This window comes from Platichthys flesus, chromosome 2 (genome assembly GCF_949316205.1).
Source record: "Platichthys flesus chromosome 2, fPlaFle2.1, whole genome shotgun sequence".
Lineage (NCBI taxonomy): Eukaryota > Metazoa > Chordata > Actinopteri > Pleuronectiformes > Pleuronectidae > Platichthys > Platichthys flesus.
In genome coordinates, this window is record NC_084946.1 from 15393291 (window position 1) to 15414219 (window position 20929).

At 43.8% G+C, this 20929-nt stretch overlaps 1 protein-coding gene across 1 annotated transcript in view; it reads right to left on the bottom strand.

Moving 5' to 3' along the window:
- The window catches only part of col7a1 (collagen, type VII, alpha 1), a 65009-nt gene extending 47295 nt beyond the window's left edge, over nt 1-17714 (bottom strand). The window contains exons 1-22 of the mRNA XM_062400896.1: nt 17253-17714; nt 10722-10794; nt 10402-10582; nt 9757-9913; nt 9567-9660; nt 9297-9455; nt 8981-9138; nt 8496-8625; nt 7594-7713; nt 6397-6552; nt 6111-6230; nt 5861-6010; nt 4020-4136; nt 3265-3411; nt 2970-3095; nt 2740-2886; nt 1997-2119; nt 1600-1869; nt 1331-1474; nt 1093-1224; nt 401-547; nt 42-167 (exon numbers count right to left, since the gene is read on the bottom strand). Of these exons, the coding sequence (XP_062256880.1) occupies nt 42-167; nt 401-547; nt 1093-1224; nt 1331-1474; nt 1600-1869; nt 1997-2119; nt 2740-2886; nt 2970-3095; nt 3265-3411; nt 4020-4136; nt 5861-6010; nt 6111-6230; nt 6397-6552; nt 7594-7713; nt 8496-8625; nt 8981-9138; nt 9297-9455; nt 9567-9660; nt 9757-9913; nt 10402-10582; nt 10722-10791 (2974 nt within the window). The 5' untranslated portion in view covers nt 10792-10794; nt 17253-17714. The remainder of the gene's footprint in view (nt 1-41; nt 168-400; nt 548-1092; nt 1225-1330; nt 1475-1599; nt 1870-1996; nt 2120-2739; nt 2887-2969; nt 3096-3264; nt 3412-4019; nt 4137-5860; nt 6011-6110; nt 6231-6396; nt 6553-7593; nt 7714-8495; nt 8626-8980; nt 9139-9296; nt 9456-9566; nt 9661-9756; nt 9914-10401; nt 10583-10721; nt 10795-17252) is intronic.
- Between the last annotated feature and the right edge of the window lie 3215 nt (nt 17715-20929).

Sequence of the window (20929 nt, forward strand, 5' to 3'; positions counted from 1 at the left end):
TATAAGAGTCTAAAAGCAAATAATGTATCAACATCTTTTACCTGTCTCATCTTTCCAGCGTAGAATATATCCAGTGGCTCGGGGAAGAGGAATCCAGTCTAACCGCACTGAACTCTGGGTAACCTCAGCCACTCGTAAAGTAGTAGTAGGTGACGGTTTGTTGCCAGCTGTAGACATGGATACAGAGAATTAACAAACACACAGCGATTTGTACATTTACAATCATGCATACAAACAAATGAGAGGATTTGCATGCTCCACTGAAAATACATAGGTTTACTATTATGTACAAGTACTTTTAAATCAATCTATTATTTCAAAGAATACTTCAGGACCTAAATCTGTTTTTCTCTGATCTACACATTGTAAAACTGTTTGAAATTGTGAAGACAGGACTCACGCGTGGTGACTCTCACGGACACGGGATTTCCCTCTCTGTTCTCCACCAAAGCCATGACCTGCACCTCGTACTGAGCTCCAGGGTCCAGCCGATCCAGATCCACCGCTGTCACATCTCCGCCAACCCGCCGACTCTGTGTCTCTCCACCTTTAGCAGCACAGGGCAAGGGTCCATGAGTAGTGTGATACAGACTTGCTTCCACAAAACATCCATATCCACAGAAAAGGCATTTTGCTACATCCGCCAAAGAGGTAATGTTTTTCTCGTCTGTGTTTCTTGTCAGCAGGATCAAGCAAAAATTACTGGAGAGATTACCATGACTTTTGGTGCAAGGATGTGCCATGGGTCAGGAAAGACCTTAAAAAAGACTTGTGGATCTGAATTTGCACCAAAATGTATAGTACAAATCCGGATAAGGTGGCAGATCCACAAGTTTTTAACATTTTCTTTGACTTCTCTTAAAATCATTAATGGATGTTGATTATAATAATCCGATATGTGACGGGGGACTAATATTTATGCGTATAGGACATTTGGTGCAGATCCAAATGAAAATCATGATCTAGTGAATGTAAATGTGGTTCCAATGGGGGGACTGTTGGGCCTTGGCTGAGCTTATGCCCTTTACAAGTCCCATTCCAGTTGCTTCAATACAAAAGGAGTGCTGAAAATAAATGCCACAATAGACCCACCGTCTGTTTTCCTCCATGTAACACGATAAGCCGTCGCTCCCTGCACACCGACCCAAGAGACTCGGACGACCTCTCCTCGGGTCTCCTGGACCGTCAGTGACGTCACAGTCCCAACTACGGCCTGATCGGATTCTGCCAATCGGGAGAGGACACATGTTGAGCCTCACATTCCTCGACTTATTGTCCAGTTTCTCCAGAAGTCACTATGACAGACAATTAGACACGTTCAGAGTTGTACCTGTTCTGATGCTCAGGGTGGAGGGGCTTCCCTCTCGAGAGCCGCTCAGTGCAGACACTAGCACGCTGTAGGCCGCGTCCGCTTGCAGTCCATCGATGGTGAAGGAAGAGACGTCGGACGCCACATTACGAGACTCTTCAACACCTAAACCACGAGAAACCGGGCAAAAATAAGATTCTTCATCGACAGATACTTCAACATTTGTCCTCATCATATTGCCCTGTTATCATGTACTTATCGCATGTCTATAAAATTCCATCATTGCTCACCACTGTCAGTGCGCCAGGTGACCTTATAGCCCGTTGCCCTGTTGGAAATGGACCACGCAATGCGGATCCTTTGAGATGTGACATCGATGATGCGAAGACCCGACACTGATCCGCCGTTGGGATTAGTGCGAGCAGAGAGAGAGACCACCTCTCCAACGCGCTGATCGACGACGGTTGAAACGCCGAGGACCAGCCCCTCGTCTGGCTGCAGGCCGTCTATCGTGAAGGCCGTGACCTCCGGCCCCAGAACACGGGACTGCTCAACACCTGCTGCGTGAAACATAAGGGTTAAACTTCAAACATTCATAAATGAAGAGGATGTATAAGACAAATAAACCATTCAAAGGGATAAAGGATGATTAAAACTCATAAAATGATTCATACTCATTGAACTTACTGTTTCCTTGTCTCCATGTCACCCTGTACCCAGTTGCCTCGGTGACACCTGTCCATGCAATTCGAAGTCTCCGGCTGTTTGCGTGTGTCACTCTGAGGTTCGTCACTCTGCCTGCACTTTGTTCTGAAACAAAGAGAATACGTAGCCTCATGTGACAAAAGTTGCATGTTTAAAACTTTTGATGAAGTCTTTTGGCTCATCAGCACCACATTAACATCAGTATCAGGACTTAAAATAGGTTTTGTAAGAAACTGAGTCTGAGAAAGAATCACATAGACTTGGAGGAAGTAGCCTCTGTTGGGTTTTGTAGTTTCTCAAGAAACACTGAGATTAGCAATCAAGATTTTGGATCCACAGGAAGTGGATATTTCAAAATATCATGACTTATTCTCTTTAAAATTCATTGCATTCTTGTTATATCCCGATGTTCTTTTCAATTACAATTTCATTCTTGTAACTTTCAGACATTGCTCTCAAAATCACAGAATCCGTCGTAGTCACTGTTGTCGACAGCAGAAAGAGAGAAGAGATTTTTCACCAGTACATCCATCCAAACAATGGGCTTTCAAGGTTAGCTCCAGGTATTGAGTTAGGTCTTTATTACATTTTTACCCGGACTAAAAGATCCACATGTAACACTAAAGAATAAACAATAATATATCTGTTTCCAGGCGCTGCAATTGACAGATGAATGGGAAATACACAGGAACAGGAAACACATCAGCAGATAATCAGGACATCACCTGGTTTGATGTAGACAGTGACTGGGTCTCCTTCATTTACTCCCACCAGAGCTGTGACACTGACGCCATAGGACACGCCCACTGTCAGGTCCCTGAGGTCAAGGGTCGTTTGGTTTCCGCCGATCGTCTGGATGTTTTCTGTTCCCGCTGACATGACATGAAGCACAGGCAGATGTCACATCCACAGTTGTAATCAATAATAAAATAAAAACATAAATCAGTTACATTACCTTCTGTGTTGAGGATGACGATGCGGTACTGTGTGGCGCCGGCTACACCCGTCCACCCGAGTCTGACGGTGCTGCCCAGAGACTCCACAACTCTCAGGTTGGACACTCTCCCCACAGGCTGCTCCCCTGCAACACCAGAGGATGGACAACTCATACAAGGATAAAGAAATGTTTAAACAAAGACATCTATATGAAAACACATCTGCGGGGAATTCGACCACAGCATCATTGATGACCCATAAATCATTTAAACATCAATTCAAAGTTTAGAGCAACCCCTGGGTAAATGTCCGACCTCGGGACGTGGTGGAGACGGGTGTGGCCTCCTCTCGACCTTCAAACAGCGTGTACAGGGTGATGATGTATTCTGTGTTGGGTCGGAGGCCTGCCAACTCATAGCTGGTGGTGCTTCGGGGAAACGTCAGGCTCTGGACACTTCCTCCTGGAGACAGAGAGACGATCCAACATCAACGGGTTTATTTCAGCGAGATCAGGATCACACAAAAACCTCTGAACGGAATTACCATGAAATTTAGTAGAAGGATGTGGTATTGCTCAGGGAGGAGCCCATTGTTAAGGGTATCCAGATCAGGGGGCAGTTTTCATCGACTGTCTTCAACCTTGAGAGACTTTTACTTTTTTTATAGATATTTTCAATGATTTCTCATAGAATAATGATTGCATCTTGACTTGCTAGCTCAGACTGTTTGCAATTTAGTGCAGATTCAAATAAAAATCCAAAACCGTGAATTTAAATCTGCTTTCATAAGGGGACTGTTGGCTCTTGGAAGAGTTATGTGCTACACTGAGAGTTACTCTAGTATTTATCTCAGGTAGGTTGGAGTATGACAACTGCATGTGTAGAGAGTGTAAATCCCTCTCCTGGCAACCAATTGGTGCTTGCATGTTCTCCAAGCATAATTTGATTACATGGTGCTGAAATAATGATTTCATAGCAAATAATAACTTTTGAAAAAAAGCATCTTAATCACATTCAAGTTATTCTAATACATTTTAGATGTGTGTGTGTGTGTGTGTGTGACATCAGACCTTCCCCCTCCCTCCACTCCAGACGATATCCTTGAGACGACTGAACGATCCTCCACGTGAGGCGGATAGTGGAGGGGTCGATGGTGGCTGCTCTGAGGATCTGCTGCTCCTCACGCTCTGGGGGAAAACACGTGTTGTGAAATATGTAGCAATTGTGTATAATGTCATGTCAAATCCAAACACACATGAAATTTATGAGTCAGAACAACCTGCACATATCCATAACCAAAACTCTGCTGGGTTCAGATTTCTGTTGTGAAATTGTACAATAACTCCTGGTGCCAATAATCTATCGCGGACAGTTGAACCACATATTACAGCCCCGCCCTCAGACTGCCACTGGAGTGTACGACAGAAAAACACCTTCTCTTTAATGCAGCTATGCTTGTGAGCTGTGTCAAGCTTTCAACTCACGCTGTACTGCTCTAATGATGTGACATTCTTCCCTCTCAACAATCATCTATCATACACAACCTCCTATTAAGGCTGCAAAAATGTCCCATCACCCACTTTGCCTGTCTTTGCAGCTACTGCATCAGTTCCGCTGCATGGTGATTGAGCCCCTCATGACCCAAGCATCTTCCTGCAGTCTCTGACAGGAGCGCCTCAACGATATCTGCTCATTATATCTATGTGATCGTATCTGGGGAGATGATGAAGTCAGAACCTTCATGCCAAAAACAAACTATGTTCTGCTGCTGCAATAAACATTTCAAACGCGAGTGGTCTTACTGAAATACTGTAAGTGTGATAAACGTTCATCAGTGAGAAAGAAGCAGGTTTCAGTGGGAAGCACACAGGTCACATAGGTAATTCCTTCATGCAACTGTAAATGCCGGTTCAGAAGTACACAAATCTACAGATCCAATACCACGTCTTTTAAATATAGATTAGTTTCACCCAGATAAAACTGCAATTGTCTTTTCCTGGTAACCACTTATTCTACACTGCTCCTACTCCTCCAAAAGTCTCAGGAAGGGATAACTACTCCTGAACATCTCTAGTAATAAATGTAGGAACAAATTTTAATTCATATTTCATTATTTTGGTTGTTAAACCCTAAACAAAGCCACTGAAGCTGTGGAAAAGGACATACCAAAAGTCTGATTATAAAAAGTCTGGACATGAACTATAAATGTCACGCAGTCTTTACTAAATCGGTTTGGACATTATGTTTGACATCCTGACTGTGAGACAGCTTATGGAATTGAATCGTAAATAAACATGATTCAATGTGGTCCGAACTCGAAGCAAAAAAATCTCCTAATGAGAAGGATGCGTAAGTTGTAAATCACAAACCACAGACACAACAAAACCTCTGCTGGTTTACACCGGAACAAACACGAGAGCAACAAGCTCAAAGTGTAGGTCACTGTGGTGAACAACATGCAGAAGAGAGAAGACATGGCACGTCTCCCTCTGAAGTCTGGACTCCTCCAGTCCTGTTCAGTGCAGTGACTCAGTCCTGATTCAAGTCACATTGATCCCACTGAAGTGACTCCATATGGCTATTACTCATCACACACAGATGGCGTGTGTGCGTGTGTGCGTCTGTGCGTGTGATGAGTGTGTAGGTGCACTAGAAATGTTCCTTAAGCAGAACTGAACAGCAACATGTGTTGGTTCATCAGAGCAGAGACTAACAGCAGGGACGAGTTGGCCGTCCCCATCGTCCGTCTGCATTGTGTTCCTGTCTACTTCCACAAAGGGATACAAATTATGTATGTAATTTGGCTATTTTTTTGGTGTGTGTGTGTCTGCTGTAATGGTCTGCTGTGACTTTTGAGAGGGAAGACAACACGATACGAGCACAGAGAGATGTTTGTTGGACGACCGCCTACCTATCTTGAACCTGGCAGTGGCGGCAGGGCCCTCCTTGTTGCCCTCATACAGCGTGATGATGGTGACGATGTACTCAGTGTCGGGCTTCAGTCTGGACAAAGTGTAGGACTCCCTGTCGCCAGTGACCTCCACAGTCTCAACATTTCGGCCTTCAAACAGAAATGTAATAACAGCAAAATTGGCGAAAAAACAAATCAAGGCCGAAGAGACAGATGTCGATGTGTTTGAAGGCGTTTGCTTTGTCCGGACCTGTAAACGGTCCCCAGACCAGACGGTAGGACCGGGCGCCGATGACGCCTCTCCACCTCAAAAGCACGCTGCCCTCTGACTCCGTCTCCACTGATAACTGCTTCACCGCCTCGAGGCGCACTGAAATATATGAGCACACAGACACCTCGAATATCAGCCACACTGAAAACCCAATCCAAACCACAAATACCGTCAATAAAATACACGGGTTATAACAATTCTAACACTTTGTAGCTTTAATATTGTGTCTTTACTCGTTTTTAAACCGGCCACAGGACAGACTCACGTGTTCGGGCGTTGAGGGTGGACGGGGACGCCGAATTCCGTGGGAACAGGGGATAGAGATTGATGACGTACTCCGTGTCGGCCTGAAGCGACTCCAAGGTGACGGACGTGGACTCGGCGGACAGAGACTGCGACAGTAGCTGAGCCGCTGGCTGACCTGCTCTCCCAACCACACAACCAACAGGACAAAGACACAAATTAGTGCACAAACAGCGACATTATTTCTGCAAAAGCTGCAAAAAACTGGATGTGTCTTTCTCTGTCCTCAAAGTGCGTGTGTTACAATATTGAATGCCTTTAATGGAATGAGCTGGATGCCCCCTGAGCTCTCCGTGAGACGCTGTGTCTGTGTTGCATGTCCTGTACGTGCTTGGGTAGCTGTCAGTATCCATCTGTCAGTGCCTGAGGTGCACACTTGCTCGAGCCGGCACACAGAGAGAGACAGGTAGAAACACCACACCTCTGGTTACAGGATACACACTGAGCTCTTTTGAGCACTCTTACACATTCGCCTGCCCTACACAGAGGAGCTCCATGTGAGACTGGCACTCCTGCCACATGTTCGGCAGGAGAGGCTAGTTTCAATGCATCCACCCTCGGGGGAAACTTTCCTGCCCTGAATCACAGCGTGAGCCCCTTGAGACGTCTGACACAGTTGTGATCTGCGCCACACCCTGTGTCTGGAAAGGTAAGGACAGAATTAAAATGATGAAAGGTGACATAAGTAAAGGTGTTCTCTGTCTGTATAATTTTCGGGACTGGCGGTGATAAAATGTTATTTGATATCTCTGGTAATAAGCGGGTTATAAAAATCCCTAGCTGACAGCTCGCGCCTGGGGGGGGGGGGGTTAAGGTGTGAGAGAAGCGAGCGTTCCTTAGCTTTGCCTGCTGTGAATTCTCAACGTGTTTCCAACTTGCCACCAACAGGTTCACTGTTTTCATTCTCTGCTGTAGCTTCTTCCCCTCCTTTATTTCTACTGCAACCCTTCATTCTGCCAATATTTTTTTTTTATGGCAAGATAATCATTTGCATATAGTGGATATGGTGCTGACGTCCTGTAAACTAAAACACATGTCAGATATAAAGAGATGGGGAGAGGCACGGGTAATAGAAACAGGGGTTGTATGAGTATGTGTGTATGTGTATGTATGTATGTGTGTGTGTGTTTGTGTGTGTGCTTGTATGTGTGTGCCTGACCTCGTAGTCCATAGGTGAGTTTGTAGCCCTGGACGGGGGACGTCGGTTGATCCCAGCCCACCGTGAGAGAGAAGAAGCCCGCCTGGATTAGACGTAGACTGGAGATGCCCGGCAAAGACCCTGTGGGATCAAATTAGAATTAGTGATTGTGTCTTTAGAGAGAGAGGTCGCATTTGCATTTCAGCAAATATCTCTCAACTGACATTTCCATCCTTTACTTTTGACCTCCACCAAGGAAGTTTGGTTTGTTTTCACCCCCTCCATTTGTTTGTAAGTTGGCTCTCTATGGAGAGGTGGCGGACTAGTGGCAGAATCTTGGACTATGGGCAGAGAAGGTCTCTGGTTCGTCTCTGGTTCGACTCCATGGAGAAACAACAAAAAGACGAACCTGGATTGATCTGTCCAAAAATCCAAGAGGATGCTCCCTACCCTGTCTAGTGCCCCTGAGCAAGGCACCTTACTCCCTCAACATCTGCTCCCTGTGCGCCGTACAAGGCTGCTCACTGCTCTGTGTGTCCTGCACCAGATGGGTTAAAAGCAGAGGTTTAATTTCCCTTCCATTGCATGAGTGTTCCTGTGCATGTGCATGGGATAATTAAATGTATCTTAATCTTGTATGAACAGATTTCTACGAAAGTTGGCGGAAGGATGCATCATGGATCAGGGAGGAACCCATTGAACTTTGGTGCACATTCAAATGTGGGGATGGATCCAGGATAGGGTGTATTGCAACATTTCACCATTTTTCCCAGAGAACAATTCATGGATCTTCATAAAAAATAAATAAAATCCGGCATAATCAGGGAACTGGTATCTATGGTTTTGTGAATTTGGTGCAGCTTCATTGTAATAAAGGGGAATGTTGGACCTCAGCAAGGGTGAGGGCCATTCTAGTTACTCACTGGTTCGTTGCTTGGCAGAAACAGACTCCTCCACACTGTTGGGGTACTGGGCGATGACGGTCACCAGGTAGTCTGTCCCCGACCTCAGCTCTCGCGCAGTGAACGTCCTCTGATTGACGGGCACAGTCTCCTGCAGGTCAAAAGTGGCTCATCTTTTTAAACGTTCTCTCCTAAAACATGTCTTTGCGAAGTAAAGGACAAAAAAAGATGGATGAGGCGTTGAGCCCGTGACATTCCTCTATCTTCATCATGTTGGCTGGAGTACACTCTGGGGAATTTCTTTACTCTGCCAAACCTTAATCTCTACATGAAGACGATCCACCCATTAGACATGTTTATACTCAGCCTGAAGGCATGTGCTTCTCTCGCAGAGCACGGCTGACTTTGGCTCCTCAAACTGCAATTACCTACTTGACTAAGTCACGGGACCTTGTTGCTGCTCAGTTTCAAATGTCAACTCTATATCCTTCAACACCGGGTCTCACCTGATGCAAATCTGCTGTGATGGGCTGACCCAGGCCGGAGAGGGGCACGTACTGGACGACATAGCCGCTCACAGGCCCCTGGGCAAGAGTCCAACGAAACCTGAGAGAATCGGTCGTCTGCCCAGTAAACTGAATGTTGGACGGACCAGAGAACGCCTCTGAGAGGAGGGAGATGAGAGGAGAAGACGAGGAGGAGAGGGGAGGAGAGGACAGGGGAAGCAAAGTGAGAAATGGATAAAATTAGCTGCAGGTTTACACATATTTGCGACTGTGTGAATTTTTGTGCGCAGATGCTAAACCGTGGTGTTTAAGTTACCATCGCTGGCATAGACGCCTCCTGCTTTGGAACACACTCTGGGGCTCACAAGAGGAAGAAGAGTGTCCAGCAGCTTGAAGTCCCCAACGAAGGAGGTGAAATCACCGCTGGGCTCAGAGGAGATCTGAGCCAGCTCCTTCCTGTCTGCACTCTTTATGCCTAACAAACACAGAGAGTTGGCAAAGTGAACAAAGGCTCAGAGGATCATAAGCAGGTGTTACAGAATTTCCAGCCACTGTGAGAAAAAGAGGAGGCAGAGGAGGCATCTACCAACGGCAAAAACATGCACTCCTTGACTGCGCAGCTTCTGTGCGGGCTCCTGCACGCTGTCCTGTGACTTTCCATCCGTGATCAGGATTGTGATCTGAAAGTGACCCACAGGCAGAATAAAAAAAATAACACATAATAAACATACATGCTATATGATAAAGTAACGTGACAGAACAGTTGCTGCTCAAACCTTTGGGACATCCCGACTGGACGAAGGGTTGAAGAAGTTATCAGAGACAAACTTAAGACCAGCACCGGTGCGTGTGTTTCCACCTTTATAGTTCAGGTTTTGAAAAGCATTGATCAGATCGGTGCCATTCAGGTAGGTCGAGAAGGTGAATTCAACCCTGGAGAGAGAGAAATGTGTTTTAATACTGAAGTTGGACTGATTTATCCGTTGGCTGGTAAATATCGGCTGTATGAGCCTTCAACAGCCCAATGGATATCAGTGTTCAAGCATCAATATGAAAACTTGTACTTTACCAAAATTGATCAGAAGTGTGCATTTGTGTTTATTTTTCTTAATTCAAGGTCTATTAGATTGTATTTAGGGCCCGAACACTGAATGGTGAGAGGCCCTATTGAAATTGTAAGAATTTTTATTTTGTTTTATTTTAAGAAAAGTTAATTAATTATATAGTTTATGACTTAACTTCAAAATATCAGCCTCAATTACATTTCATTATCATGAGGGTTGATTACGACAGTTTAGGAATAACTGCAATTTGAATATATCAGCCAACAAAAAAAAGCCAGATAGGTCGAGCTCTAATTAATACAACAAGACCCTCTGCTAATGTCTGAGTAATGAAGGTAATGTTCACACGTCAATCACCTGGAGGTGTCACTGTACTGTACGGCCCCGAATCGTATCCCCGACTCGCTGACGGAGCCGGCAAACGGTTTGACGATTCCGGCCATGAAGCCCTTCACCTGCAGGAAGTTAGCTCGGCCAATACTGGAGGACCCGTCCACCAGGAAGACAACGTCTGCTGCCTGCACATTATTACACCGGCCTGCAAATTGAAGTGATGGAGAGAAGAAGTGAACAAAACACACCACATAAGGAGACACACAAACACACGAGGAGAGCTCCTGCAGTGGTGGATTTCAGTAGTAGTTAGGAAGAGAGTTCTTTATATTTAATTATTTTACCCTGTGCTTCTGCCTGTTTCATGAAGGACAGCAACACCGTCACAGTGAAAACACGGCTCCACATCTTCATTACCTGGGCACAAAGAGGGGCAGATAAACCTGTTCATTAATACGTTAACATCAATACACAGCCATTAATAAGTACATGAAGTACTGTGAAATAGCAGTTACTGAATTTACTGTCTCTATCTGATCTTGTCACTTTCCCGTTCAGCTGCATCCTATTAGTCATTTCTTTCCTCGGCCCTGTTATTTGCCAGGTCGTCTACGTTGCCCCCAGATTTCTGCAGCTATTGTTCCTGTCTCTACCTGTCCAGACCCACCCGACATCTTTGATATCCTGCCCGCACGTCTCATCTCTTTGAACATGTTTGCCGTTCTAAAAGTCTGCCTGACGACCAGGTGAAGTATCTTTTATTATTCCATGCTTAGCAACGCGGCCTCAGGTCCTAGTTCAGTTTGCATGTTACAGTTTCAGATCCAGTGAGTGTTGGCACTGGAGTGGTTCAGTAAATAACCTATTTGATAATGCCAGAAATCTCTGTCTGTCTGAATGTGGAACAAGTATCTCCAGAATCGTTCATCTTATCTGCTTCACCCTTGGCTTTTGTATTGTTAGGGCCCAAGCAAGGAGCAGTGTCTGATGGTGATTTGGTGCAATTTGTACATATTATATGTTCAGTGTTTCCCATTAGTTATATAGACTGTGGCAGCCCACGTATTCTAATTTGTTTCAAACTCTGAAACTCAATTGATGAAGTCCATCTTTCCTGTGTCTGTAAATGCCCCAAGCCCAGAGGTTGTTTCCATGGTCTCAAATATGTTAATGCTGATGTTTAGGAATAAAGAGCAGGATTTCTGATCTAACCTCTCTGTGAGACTTTTCCTCATTCCAAGTTTAATTGAACTGTATTCATCAATAATCTAATTATAATCTGTATATTAATATACAGATATACATTATACATCAAATTCTGTTGTGACCTACTAACTGTAGAAAAGGAACGTAAGAGCACAACAACAAATCTTTCTGTGACACCTGTTTGCCATTTGTGTGTTCTCTCTTTATACTCTGAGTTTCACTGTAATATTAATCTATTAAGGTTTTACTCTGTATGTCTCGTTTGTAGTACTTACTGCGTTCAGAATTTGTACTGAAGATTTATGCAAAAGAAAAACGATTTCCCACCTTTTCAAGTGTTTAACATTTACCCCCACATGGTCAATCACAGTGAAGACTACACTTTAGTTGAATAACAAACAGGATAAATATGAGACATTAAAGAAGTGGAAAATGAATTAGGTTTCTACCTCGCTGTGTTACTAAATGTAGAGTTGCTCTCAATCACGGTTGTTCTGGGGTTAAACATCACCACATGCTGTCACAAAACCACGGAAATCCTTTCAATTAGATGCAGACAGGTGAACACATGAAGCCACTGTGATCCACGACCGCTGTACATGTTGAAACTGAAATTACTAGACACTGAGACAGCAGACTCGTATATCACATGTTGGAGATAAACTACTTATAATGCAGGTCTCAACATGCTTTAAACCTGGTGTTTAAGCAAATACAGTCGTTATCTATCGAATAACATTTAAACTCTATGAAGGGCTCCTCCGCCTATCTGCATATACAATTCCAGTAGTTTTACCTGTGATCTGTCATCAGTGTCTAACTCAAGAAAATACCTTTCTTCTCATTACACAAAACTGTCACAGAGCATAAAATATGTAATAATTCATTCACTCTGTGTCAGAATTCATGTCTGTGGATATACGGCAAAATTAAAAATTTGAATTAAAAATTTAGAAAATATGCATTTTTGTTTATGTTTCAGGGAGAGCATTTTTGGTTGTACTTGGGTTTTCTTTTATTATAATAATTATTTTGGATAAACTTAAAAATTCAATCCTCCATAACATTTCTTTATCATAAGGATTTGATAACGACTTCAAGGATTCGTAATTTTTTTTATATATATTGTAATATATCGGCCAGTATATTGGTATTTCATTTGTTTACTCCCAAATACTTGTATCGGCAACTGCTCCGCCTTGTACTGTATCCTCCTCTCTGATGTGTTTGGCCTCATTAGAGCAGCAGTGGCCGGTAGATTTGTTTTAGAAGAAGATCACACCACAACAAACGCAACAGAGCCCCTCCCCTCAGTAATCAACTCCCACTCAAATATTTTGAACATTTGTTTTCTCTCTGTCTGTCTTTGGTTACTGTGTGTGTCTGGACTGCAGATGCCAGAGCAGTGAGGACGATATGTACCAACCTATCTACAAAATGCAACAGATCTGTTCTCTTAGACAAACTGTAAAGACAGCAGGATTATTTCAGCCAGTGTCACCTTCTACACACGAGTGTCACCACCCTGAGCTCAAGAGTTATGACTAAAACTACCTCTCAGATAATTTCAGCGACAGGTCAGCGAAATCCATCATGAAAACTGACTCTATGTTTCACGACAACCTCTGTTCACGTCCACCTTTTCACAGTGGTGATGAAAAAACACAACAGCTACTGGTAATAGCAAACACATGTGAGCTGAGAAACCTCTGATCTCTTCTGTGGCGCCGGGGTAAACAATGTCAGAGTCAAAACCATGAGAAACCAGTGAAGCTGATGATAACAAATGTATAAGTGAGAGCAGCAGGGCGGCAGCAGAGAAAAAAGGATTTTCTGAGCCAGTATAGAAAAGTACATAAACATCATCTGGAGGTCATGTGGTGGTTTTCATCACTTGGCATTTTGTTGAATGGTCGACTCAAACCAGAACGACTGCCAGAGTGTCTCCATCAGGAATGTCCCACATAAAAAAAAGATGAGCTAGATACCGTCTGACAAGTTTGATAAAAGAAACACAGAAAACGACATTAAAAGGTCTCACAATGTGTTGCACATGTTGCTATTACATCCATTACAGCCATGACAAACACAACTTGAACCCCTCATCTGGGGTTTGATTCTGTCTGTGAACCGTGTTGCATGTCACATTCTTGGACTCTGTATTGAGATGGACAACGCATATCCACCTCCTCCCACTGTCCACAAATGAAGCCAAAATATTTCTGATGACGAAGACTGCCATCTAGGGCCAAACACGTAAATATGAAGCCAGAGTCTGTGCAGCAGTGATCTGGGGATGGAGCTGCAGAAAAGTTCATCCAATCTCAGTTTCAGCTCTCAATCCTGATGGTGCATCCTATTACTTAGAACCAAAATTATCAGTATGATAAGTAGGAAGAGAAACATCAGTGTGATAAGAACTGCCTAAAATGACAGGAACAATAATGGATGTTCGATTTTTTGGTTTGGCTCATATCCCATCCACTAACATGGAGTAGACAGGCTTTATGACCCTTGCTTCAGCCAGCCAGTAGGTGGTGATCAGAACGCTAAGGCTTCACCTTTCAAATAAACGATTCATTCAAACTTAAACTATATAATACCTTTAAACTAATCAAATGCTTTAAGGGTGATGATTGACAAAACATAGGCTGTTACCTGTATTAACAGTCAGGTCGTCCATTATTCTCTCTCTCTCTCTCTCTCTCTCTCTTTCTCAGCTTTCAGACAAAGGCAAAATAATAAAACATAATCTTCAAAATCTGTCAGTTCCTGCTCTTTCCCACAACACACACACAAACACCTTATTCAAGGTCTCTAACCATATCTGTGAGCATACACAACCCTGCTAGTAAACAGTGGGTTGAAATAAATCACTGGGTAATTCATATGCCAGCTGAGGGAGTAACCCACTTCCTCTGAACTATATTATTACAGCACATCATATCAGGCCTCTTATAATGTGTCTGTCTGTTTTAAAAACATTCCTAGGGTGGTCTCGACACCTGGAATTTTAAAAGGATGAAATAACTGGCTCATGGGTATGGCCACGCCCACTATATTAAACCAGAACACGTGGGTATAAAGGTCAGTGATAAGCAAGGTGTAGTTAAGTGCTGCTCAAAGCCATCATCAACTGGAGGAGTTAAACTGTCAACAGCAGCATTGACAGAGGAGGAAACCCACTTTTCAGCATCAGGAGGAAAGAGATTAGGACTCATCTCACAGTGCCTGGTGCGGGGGGGGGGGGGGGGGGGGGTGCTTTCTCTTTCTGAAAACTCAGCTCGGGCAAGTTGTGCTTCAGTAGGGATGCCATTCTCCCTGGGGGGCCGGCGGGCCACCGGATACTGCAGTGTGACAGAGAGTGCAGAATTGTGTAAGAGCCAGGCGAACCTCAGTGGACACAGTGGACAAAGACGGTGGAGAGGTCAAGCGAGGACAGCGGGGGTCACAGTAATTGCTGCAAACTTTGTCACACTTTGATGTGCTTGGTTCCCACAAGTTATATTTTTGTATCTTCATTCAAGGGAGCAGCATGTTGATCCGTAAAGCTTTCACTCACAACCCTGCACCTGCACTCAAATAGCCCCCGGTTTGTGCCGGATTTGCACTGATTTGCTCAAACTGTGTGTTAACACTCAGATATTTCTTCTTTTCAGACGGATTTCTAGATTCAGCTCTTTTTGTGGAGCTCATGCTACTTCTGCGTGCATGAAATGTCTGTCACAGATTTCTCCTCTACTATTTTTTTAGTGCAAAAGTGTGTCTCCTATAATAGAAAACAATTTCAGGTAAATTTACCGAACTGCAAAGGAAATAAAATTCCAAGAGACCAGAAGCAGTGCGAACTCAAGGAGGAGAGTGAAGCTGGAGCGGAGGAAATCTGTTTGATCAACAAAGTATCTAAGTGCAAGTGCACAGTTTGAGCCCAATCTTAGCACAAGCAGGGGTTATTTAAGTGTGAGCACATCATAAATCATATCTCCTGCTCTCAAACTGAAAGAACATGCTCTTGAATAAAGGGAAAATTCCATAACAAGCTGCTGGGAGCAAGAGACTGAAGGGACCTGACCATGAGTTCATCTGGGAGTCAAGCACAGACAGATCCTTTCACCTTTGACCTCTAACCTCAGCTCTAATACAGCACCACACACACGTCTGCCAGTAATGGATTATCAGTGCAGGTCTATGTCCAAACCAAACAAAAGTACAGAAAACAGCAGCTTTTAAATATCTAGCAGGAACTCCTTTGTTGGAGCAAGTTTCAAAAGAAGCATTGATCTTATCCTCCCTTTTTACAGATACCAGATGGACTACATCAGGGAAACGACTCCATTCACCAATGTCCTTCTCCTCCAAAGACATGACTGAACAGAAACAAAAAGAGAAACCTCTCTTTGAGTTTAGTCCAATTCAAACACGGTTAAAAAGCCATTTAAGCACTGGCAAAACAAGTGTCTTTTTCAAAATTATTTATGGTTCCTACAACAAAAAGATAAAATGCTAATAGAACTCTACTGAAAGATCTGAAAATAATGTTCCAGAGAGGACACAAGAGAGAATGTTCCCTGACGAGCACAGCAACCAGCAGCAGTCCTGCATGGATGACACACTTGGGATCAGTCCAGATCCTTCACTACCAGAGTGGCACGCCACAAATTCCACCAGGCATGGCTGAATGAAAAGAAGAGAGTGAGAGGAAGAGGATGAGGCGAATAGGGAGGAAGACTCAGACCTGTGAAAAGGTTCGACACATTGTGACGTCAAACACATTCAAAACCACACATGTCAATGGGGGACTTTTTTTCAGCTGGTGCCGGAGCCAAACCACAGCAAACACATGAATGCCCTCAGAATAGAAGCAGACAATTGAAAGCAATTGGCACACAAAGGCAGAGGAGGAAGCGGAGGAGTGTGATCTCCCTTCATCCATGCATCCTCATGGTTTGAGTAAAATTTGTTCATCTGAGGTCAATGTGGCTGTACACTGCCTCTTTGTCCTCAACTGTAATGAAGATAATTGCAGCCGGAGTGATTGCAAAAGGAGAATAAATATCTCTGCAGGGCAATAGAACAACAAATAATCTATCGCAGTATAATTTACAATCATGGCAATACCAAAAAGTCCAATGCATGTCGAGATGATGATTATGCATAACCTCAGATTTGTTACAGGTTTTTAAAAGTTTATAATTCTCTGTCCACAAAGAAGAGTTTATGACCAGCTGACAATAGTTAAACACCAACAAATTATAATAATGTGACATCCATTGTATCTTCTGAACATTTTCTATTCTTTCTGGCCACGTCATCCAGCTCGAATGCTTTGTGATTCCTTCTTTCATTCAAAAATGAAAGCTTCACAGCATTCATTCTCTTCTGGATGTGCCAGAAGATAATGAATCTGATCATTGTGGAAAAGGTGAAATTGAGGTGATGACATGTTGTGCTCGGTCTTGTCCACAGACAAGGTTCGTGCTTCAGGGGTTTCCCACACCCATGCATGTGTAAAACATTAAGTTATAAGTCAAGATTCTATAGCTTTTAATGCAGAAATGCAGCTTTCAAACTGTGCATGTCTCCAATTCTGGCCAGCACCAGCGACACCCCACTAAACTCCCTACCCACCTACCCCCCCACACAGGGAGCCCCTCGTGCCTCCTCCTTACCTGCGGGTGTCTGCTCCGTGCACCGAGCTACAACCTGCCGCTCCACACCTCTCCACCTGTGGCATATCCAGCCCCGAGCTCTCCGTGCACTGTCCGGCCACACGCTGAATAATCACGGTGTCCGAGAGTCCAGAGTCAAAGCCTGAAAGATAAACCTCCGCTGCGGCTCAGAGAGTCAAGAGGTGTGTTTGCATCCCTGCAGAAAAGTGTGTAGCCTCCTGACGCTGCCTGGCAGAGCTGAGCGCAGTGATACAGGCAGCAGCAGCGGAACAGTCCAGACTTGTTCAGATGCCTGCAGGGGACTCCGAAGCTCTGCCTTTCTTTTTTTCCTTTTTTTTTTTTACTACCTCGTTCTATCTGCCCCTTGTCCCTCCCTCCTGCTCCTGCTGCTGCAGTTTCCTCCCTGTTCCTGGTCCTGCTGCTGCACCCTCAATGCTCCTGCAGCTCCCTGCTCCTGCTCCTGCTGATGCTGCACCCTCAATGCTCCTGCAGCTCCCTCCCTGCTCCTGCTCCTGCTCCTGATGCTGCACCCTCCATGCTCCTGCAGCTCCCTCCATGCTCCTGCTTCCTCCCTGCTCCTGCTCCTGATGCTGAACCCTCCATGCTCCTGCAGCTCCCTTCATGCTCCTGCTTCCTCCCTGCTCCTGCTCCTGATGCTGCACCCTCCATGCTCGTGCAGCTCCCTCCATGCTCCTGCTTCCTCCCTGCTCCTGCTCCCTCACTACTACTGCTCCTGCTTCCTCTCTGCTCCTGTTCCTCCTGTTCCTGCTGCAGCTCCTGCTCACATTGAGCATCACATGGAGCCAGGAGCAGCTCGGAGGGTCACTCCGTTACTTTTCCAGGTGAAACATGAAAGACATGGTCACGTGGTTCCATGGGGAAACTGTCACCTTTGTGACCTCGAAGCAGGATGTTGGAGATTGACCCTTCGTCAAGGCATCTGTCACCTCGATTTGGGCTATATCTATATATCCTATTACTTTTATACCTTAAGGATGTATATAACAAATTACAGTAGGGAATTGGAAAACTCTTTTTTTAAATTATATTTCTACATCCATACATTTAAGTTAATTTAAAGTTAAATTAAAACGACATTGTAACACCTGCTGTATATCTGTTTATCTCGATTTGTTTGTGTATAATTTTTTTGTTGATAAAGTCGTTTTTCCTGTTAGAGATTGACAACAATTACAGTGCCTTGCATAAGTATTCACCCCCCTTGGACTTTTTCCCATTATGTACTGTTACTAACTGGAATTCAAATAGACTTAAATAAACTTTTTCCCGTTTGATCAACAAAACATGCATAGTACTTTGGAGGTGCAAAAAATATATTTTATTGTGACACAAACAATAATGAGAACAAAAAGTTGTCGTCTGTTGGGTGCATAAGTATTCACCCCCCGACTCAATACTTGGTAGAACCCCCTTTCGCTGCAATTACAGCTGCAAGTCTTTTGGTGTATGTCTCTACCAGCTTCGCACATCTAGAGATGGAAATGTTTGTCCATTGTTCTTGGCAAAAAAGCTGAAGCTCAGTCAGATTGGATGGCGACCATCTGTGAACCTAAATTTTCAAGTCTTGCCGTAGATTCTCAATTTGATTTAGGTCTGTGCCTTGGCTGGACCATTTTAAGACATGAACAAGCTTTGATCCAAACCATTCCTTTGTAGCTCTGGCTGTATGTTTAGGGTCATTGTCCTGCTGGAAGAGAAACCTCCGTCCCAGTCTCAAATCTTTTGCAGACTGCATCAGATTTTCTTCAAGGATTTCCCTGTATTTAGCTCCATTCATCTTACCCTCAGTTCTGACCAGTTTGCCTGTAGCTGTTGAAGAGAAGCATCCCCACAGCATAATGGGGAGGAGTGGGGAGAGCATGGCCTAGGGGATAGAGTGGGTGTTCTGCAACAAGAGGGTTGCTGGTTCGAATCCCACTCTTTCCCATCTGCATGCCTAAGTGTCTTTGGCAAAAGACACTGAACCCCCCAAAATGGCCCCTCATAAATGTGGAGTGTACTAAAAATGTAAGTCGCTTTGGACAAAAGCGTCTGCTAAATGACATGTAATAATAATAATGTAATAATAATGCTACCGCCACCATGTTTCACTGTTGTGATGGTGTGCTCATGGTGATGGGCAGTGTTGGGTTTTTGCCACACATAGCGTTTTGCATTGAGGCCAAAAAGTTCAATTTTGGTCTCATCTGACCAGACCACCTTCTTCCACAAGCTGGCTGTGACTCCCACGTGGCAAACTCCAAATGGGATTTATTATGGTTCCCTTTCAACGACGGCTTTCTTCTTGCCACCCTCCTTCCATAAAGGCCAGATTTGTGGAGTAGACTATTAATAGTTGTCCTGTGGACAGATTCTCCCACCTCAGCTGTGGATCTCTGCTGCTCCTCCAGAGTAACAATGAGCCTCTTGGTTGCTCCTCTGATAAATGTTCTCCTTGTCCGGCTTTTCAGTTTGGGTGGACGGCCTTGTCTTGGTAGGTTTGCGGTTGTGCCACATTCTTTCCATTTTCTGATGATGGATTTTATGGTGCTCCGTGAGATGTTCAAAGCTCTGGATATTTTTTTATAACCTAACCCTTCTTCATACTTCTCCACAACTTTATCCCTGACCTGTTTGGTGAGCTCCTTGGTCTTCATGATGCTGTTTGTTCAGAAATGATCTATAACAAACTCTCAGTCCTTCACAGAACAGGTGTATTTATACTGAGATTAAATTGCAGACATGTGGACCCTATTTACTAAGTATGTGACTTGCAAATGTGACTTGTGAAGGCAATTGGTCGCACCAGATAATTTTTAGGGGTTTCACAGTAAAGGGGGTGAATACATATGCACTCAAGACTTTTCAGATTTTTATTTGTAAATAAATTTGGAATCCATTTAACATTTTCCCCCACTTCTTAATGATGGACTATTTTGTTTTGGTCCATTTCATAAAATCACGATGAAATAAATGTTAATCTGTGGTTATACCATGACAAAATGTAGAAAAGTTCAAGGGGGGTGAATACTTATGCAAGGCACTGTATATATAATAGTAAATACTGTTATTTTTTAGTGAATCATACAGTAATGTATTTAACCCAACATAATTATTCTAAAGTCAACAAAAGATTTTAACAATTTTTGACAGAAAAAGTTGTCAAGACAAAGGTTAACTCTGAATTATAACAAAACATATACATTGGCAACTGAATAGATATTTTTATTCAGCTCTATGTGTAGGTATTATATAAATATTCTAACCATCCTCAAAAAACTTTTAAAGGAGACCATGACTGATATGTTTGTCATCAGTAAAATCTCATGGGGGCTCGTCCAAAGACTGAGCTGCTATTTGGTTTCACAGAAGGAACCAGAGATGTTGGTGGTTTTTGGAGGATCTGGATTTAATCTAACTAACAGCAGGAATTAAGTCAAAGAAACATTCAGTATTATTTTTTTTGCAAAAAGAAAGGCTGGCCCCAACCTTTATCGGGCCCACTGCAGAATTTGATGTGGGGGAATGTGACCCATCGACACCACCATCATTATTGACTCTGATCAGTGCATAATCATCCACACACGTACTGTTAATCTAACACACACTGTCATCTACACAACCTTTTCTCAGCTGCATTTCAGTTGCATTTCAGTTTCAGTAGCGCATTAACATAA